Genomic DNA, 6,000 nt, shown 5'->3' with positions numbered 1-6,000 from the left:
AACCCACACAAACTCAGGAAGAACATCCAAACTCCACGCAGAAAGGACCAGGTCGGAACTGAACATGAGACCTTCGACCTTCTCACTGTGAAGCAACAGTGCTAACCACTAAGCTGCCTTGATGACATGAAGTGGTTTTTAGCTTGCCCCATACGCTTATGTTGTATAACGATTTAGCCTGTGATGTAGTTAGCATCCAAACGCAATACTGGCTAATTATGATCACTGTGGTGCAGAGTAACCCCCCCCCCCACCCAAAGAAAAAATCCATCTAAATATAGGGCTCAGGATGAAAAATCCAAGAGTTGTCCATTAAGTGGTCAGTGAAGAAGGGAGGGTACATGAGGGCTGTTTTCAAAAGGGTCAGCACAAAAATGGTGTGACTGTGAGAAGGGCTGCGATGGCAGAGAGCGCGGGGGCAGAGCGCAGGGCAGCTGTTCCACTGCCCGACATACAGTGTTCCCTGTTTTGCCCAATACAGGCTGCGTATGCCATTACATGGGGGATGTAGTTCTGTTCATGGACTCCGTGTAGCAGATGAGCTAATGGACCTTTAGCAAACACTGCTACGTCCTCTCCTCCGTGGGTCTCCATGCTCAGAGGAACCGCTGCCTGAGCCTGGTAGTTGTTTTCCCCTAAAAGGGAAGAACAAAAAAAATAATCTCTCAAGAGGAGAGTCAGTTTTCCCACAGCGTCACCCAAACTTTTATGACATATAGATGTTTTGAACAATTTCTACTGAAATGAAATACCTAAAAGAAAAGACTTACTTTTGCATGTATGATAAAAACATCATTTCATTTGTACAAACCGTAAACAACAACAAAAATCAATCAAATGTTTTGACAAACAAAACTTATCAATACTTACTCTCCAAATTGCACAATTTGAAGTAGGGAAATGAAAATACACTTAATGGAAACAAGCATATTTTGAAAGATTAAAGCTTCTCTACTACATATTTTGAAAAAATAAAAATCAAATATCCCCGAGATGTTTTTACTTTCCCATGACGTGGTTTTTCAGGCAACTTGAAAAAGCCATATTTTACAAAACAGCAATGCAAACTATTTTCCACTATTATAGGTCACATAACATACAGAAAGAGTCACATGACATTTGAAAATACATGGCACGGTATGTGTGGATGCAGTTTAAAGCTCATAAGAGATGCCATTATGGCAATACTGGATTTGAAACATCAATGAGAAGATCCAACATTGAGTCAGGTGTGCAGGAACTGCCTTCGGCTGGCTTTGCACCTGTGTTTCCAACAACAGATACCTTCGACACGAGATGAAAACTCTCTTCTACAAAGCTGATGTCATGCCAGCCCTGCTGTATGCATTGGAGACCTGGACCACCTATCTCCACCACTTGAAGACCCTCGAATCAATTCCACCAACACTGCCTGAGGAGTATCCTCCGCATTAGGTGGGAAGACTATCGTATGAACATCAGTGTTCTCACTGAAGCCACACTCCATAGCATAGAGTGTGACATTATCAAGAATCAGCTTTGGTGGGTGGGTCACGTCCTTGGGATACATGACAACTGACTTCCCAAGCAGATCATCTACTCTCAGCTGAGTGAAGGAAAATGGTGCAGAGGAGGGGAGAAGAAATGCTACACAGATCTCCTGAAGCACAACCTGAAAAGCTGCTCCATTGACTGGAAGACACGGACAAGAACAAGCGAGGGGCCAAGCCAGCTGGAGCACCATAATCCACACAGGAGTGGAGCGCTTTGAAAAAATGTGGATGAACAACACAGAGGAGAAGAAGAAGGAGAGAGAACAAGGTCCTGACCGGCAGAAGCTCCCCGCAGAAACCACGTGCAATGTCTATCACAACCAGTGCGTGTCAAGACTGTGCCTGTTCAGTCATCTCCGTGTCCACCATCTTGTCCAGGAATCAATGAAGAGAACGTCTTCCTCATCACTGAGAGATTGACACGTTGATGAAGTAAAATGGATTAAAAAACAAACAAAAAAATCCCATTATTTGGCAGGACCCTAATATCACCATGACTGTTAGAGCCTCGCTGGAGTGACATTTATCACAAGAGAAAACCCAGCAGTTGCACTCTGTCACTTAGTGGAAATGCTCTCATTTGACTGTTGTGTTTCGTTGACATTCTGAAAATATTGCTTAACTTTTGCACAAATCTCTAAAGAATATCCAGAAAATGACTCTTATTTTGACTTTTTTCCCGGTTAGGATTATAACAGCCCAATTTCAGCACTGATTCATCCATTGCTATGATCAGTCCTTTCACATTTTGTACAGTCCAGCAAATGGCCAAAATTGCTTGGACAAGAAAATGTCATTTCTGATGGAGCTGAGCAGACTGAGTACAGTGCTGCCTGATACCCACAACCAGACCCAGTGTTAGATGAAGACATCAGTAAACCCAGGGAATGTTCATCCAATGTACAGCATTCAACATCTTGTCTATTAATACGGAGTGACTAAAGTAGCAAAATTCCGACGATGTATCTGTAACCCAGGTATTAATAGAAGCAGATTAACTAAGATTTCAGATTAAATAGAAGTATGACTTTACTTTCACCTCAGTTATTCAACATGTTAAATTCTGTAGTTTCATACTGCACTTGAAGGTACCATCAGTTCACTCACTCCCACACGGGAGGTAACTAACCCTTTGCACAGCCAATTAGCAGGACATAAGTTACGATCTGCTTTTCATTGGAGCCAGCCTGCCTTTCATCCAGAATTTATACCAGTCCAGGACCAGAAAGTGAGGTGGTAACATCTCTGCAGACCCCTCACACCCTGGACACAAACGTTTTAAACTCCTCCCCTCTGGTCGATGTTACAGAGCTGTGTAGGTCAAAACAACCAGACAGAGGAACAGTTTCTTTCCACAGGCCATCACACTGATGAACAATTTAACCCGCCAAAAAACTCACTAATTCAAATACAATTTCAATCTGTTTCACACATTTTTTTCTTATTGCACATTTTATTAAAGTGAATTATTCAGTGTTTAGTGTATATTTATACATGCTGTAAAGAGAGAGTGCAGCTCAAACCGAAGTCAAATTTCTTGTATTCTTGTGGATACTTGGTGAATAAAGGCTATTCTGATTCTGAGAGGTGAAGTTTGGGCGGGTTTTCTTTTCTTTCCGGTCGACTCTGGCGGTAATGCGAGGCAGCTGTTACTTAACAGACGCGAAGACAAAAAAAAACTGGGAATTCTGAAATGATGTTAACACTTAAATGTTGGCTTAAGCCAACTCATGTTGTCAGTATACAAGTAGTTGTGTGCACCGTCATGAATCTAAACATCGAGCGGGAAGTAAACTAAATCTATCGGTAAGACAAGTATTCCCTGTCTGAAAAAAAAAGGTCATTAGCAATAAGTAGCTAACCAGCATTAGCTGTGCCAACATTAGCCACGGCGTCTTGCAGGCGAATGTCTTCCTTTACATGTTGTGAGCAGTTGAGAGCCCTCGATGGCGCTCAGCTCAACGGTAAGAATTGTGATTTCTTCCGTTCTGGAGTCATTTGGCTACTCGTGCCCTGGACAGGCTAAAAAGAGGGTTAGCTGTGTGAAGGCCGCATGGGGTGGACTGTGAGTGATGATATACAATCATGTGTAGTGTGTTGCATGTGGTTGGCTGCGGCAAAATGTACATTTTGAAAGTGATTTATTTTATGGCAAAGGCTATACGCCCAACTGTTGAGCAGATAAATATAATGTCTTACCTTATTCGCCCAACCGCTGGGCAGATAAGTCATACATTGAACGTTACATGCACAACCGTTGGGCAGATAAATATAATGTCTTATCTTATTCGCCAAACCGTGATCATGTATTTGACATGTTTTGTGCATCTAAACTACGTTTTTTACACCACGTTTTAAGGCTCTATTGTGGCATATGTTTGACACATTTAACGGCGCCATCTTTAATTACTGTGAAAACACTGCAATGGATCAAAACAAACTTCATAAGCATTTTGAACGGAAACCTGTTAATGACGACAAAACAGTTTTTGAACAAAATGCTGCTTGTTGGCTGTAAGATGGTGTTAGTTTGACACAATTCCCTGGATGTGATGAGCCAAACAGAAACGCTTTAGATCACAGCCCCTCTGCGGGGTATGAACCCTCCTGCAGCCGGTGAAAAAATATCCGCCTTTTTTCCCTCCAGCGTTGAAACCGGAAGTGAGCTTACAAGCGCGCTCATTGGTCGGTTGTGGTTGGGTGCATATGCTCGCGTATTTACTTTATTGACCCAACGGTTGGGCGTATAGCCACTCCATTATTTTATAGTGCAAAGTGCGGTGAAGGAATTAATTTTTTTTCCTCAATAGTGTGAGTTAATAGGAGGTTAATTTCTGGTGCAGCTCTTCATTGTGCCAGTAGGCCTATGGCGCAGAAGGAGTGATTAAGCACATGTATATTTCAATACCTCTTATTAAAACTAACCTTACTGTGAGATCTAATAGCATTGCACTTTACAGCATTTTATTTTTTACTAGCTGGGGTACCAGGCGCTGCCCGGGTTAACCTGTTTTCGGCATAAGCCAAATGCCAATCATTTTAATCAAAACAATTGCCCAATATTTGTTTTTGTAATGCTGATGTCTTATAAATATAATAGTTAATGGGCTAAAGTTTGTCCAGCAGAACGATAAGAGGTGGACTCCCCAAACTAAGTGGAAATACTTGGTTAAAAGACAAACACATTTGAAGTCCTCCTTTGTTTTGCAATCAAATTTATAACAAAATTACACACAAAAGGTAAGTAAGAGTAAATGTAAATATCAATGAATCAAAACTGAGGTAGTGGTTATTTCACTGTTTTTACATTGCAATTTTACAAACATAAAATAAATGTATTCAGACAGGAAGGCAAACTGGGTTGTACAGGACAGTCAGGTGCTTAACAGTTGAGAACATAAAGTAGCTGAAGGAAGGGATTGAATAAACAGAGATGGCCAACACATATACAGGGCTGGAAATTTGAATCTGCCTGGTCATACCCACAGCCTCAGCCTAAGCATGCTGTTGTTTTGCTGAGTGTGCTGTGGCTGTGCTGTCCTGAGTGTGCTGTAGAAAGGGATTAAATATACAGAGATGGCCAACACATATACAGGGATGGAAATTTGAATCTGCTTGGTCATACCCACAGTCGGCTATTTTGTGAGTAATTTTCATTTCAACTTTTAAAAAATGGTACCAGTTTGTTCCCCATGTCATGAGGATTCAGAATATATATATATATATATATATATTTTTTTTAGGGCTACATATTATAGTTTGGGAGTTTATCCCGGACAGACATACAGATGTAGCCCTTTATGTATATACGAGGTCTGTGATAAAAGTAACGGACCTTATTATTTTTTTCAAAAACCATATGAATTTGAATCACGTGTAATTACATCAGACATGCTTGAACCCTCGTGGGCATGCAAGAGTTTTTTCACGCCTGTCGGTTACGTCATTCGCCTGTGGGCAGTCTTTGAGTGAGGAGTGGCCCACCCTCTCGTCGTTTTTTCATTGTTTATGAATGGCTCAGAGACTGCTGCTTTGTTTGATCAAAATTTTTTCAAAACTGTAAGGCACAACTGAGTGGACACCATTCGATAAATTCAGCTGGTTTTCGGTAAACATTTTAACGGCTGATGAGAGATTTTGGTCTGGTAGTGTCGCTTTAAGGACGGCCCACGGCGCCTGACGGCGATCTGCGCCTCGAGGCGGCAGCGTCTCGCCGTTTCAAGTTGAAAACTTCCACATTTCAGGCTCTGTTGACCCAGGAAGTCGTCAGAGAACAGAGAACTTGCAGAAGAAGTCGGCATGATGAGTTTATTCGGACATTCCATTGTTAACGGACATTTTGTATTGAAAGAACGTGCGGGCAGAGTCGCATGTTGGGCCGGACCCGACCGCGGGGGGTCGCAACAGGAAAAACACCTCCGTTGGAAACCTTAACGGGCAAGTTGGAACATGCCCAAGCTGTTAAACA

General features: G+C 42.0%; 1 protein-coding gene across 2 annotated transcripts in view; it reads right to left on the bottom strand.

Moving 5' to 3' along the window:
• Positions 1 to 332: 332 nt before the first annotated feature.
• alpl (alkaline phosphatase, biomineralization associated) overlaps positions 333 to 6,000 on the bottom strand; it is an 81,079-nt gene continuing 75,411 nt past the window's right edge. For both annotated transcript variants that reach the window (XM_034165860.1, XM_034165861.1), the window contains exon 12: positions 333 to 635. In XM_034165860.1, the coding sequence (XP_034021751.1) occupies positions 364 to 635 (272 nt within the window). In that variant the 3' untranslated portion in view covers positions 333 to 363. The remainder of the gene's footprint in view (positions 636 to 6,000) is intronic.

The sequence above is a fragment of the Thalassophryne amazonica genome, chromosome 3 (assembly GCF_902500255.1).
Source record: "Thalassophryne amazonica chromosome 3, fThaAma1.1, whole genome shotgun sequence".
NCBI lineage: Eukaryota > Metazoa > Chordata > Actinopteri > Batrachoidiformes > Batrachoididae > Thalassophryne > Thalassophryne amazonica.
Note: the sequence above shows the minus strand (reverse complement) of the source record. Positions and strands in the feature narration are given on the sequence as shown.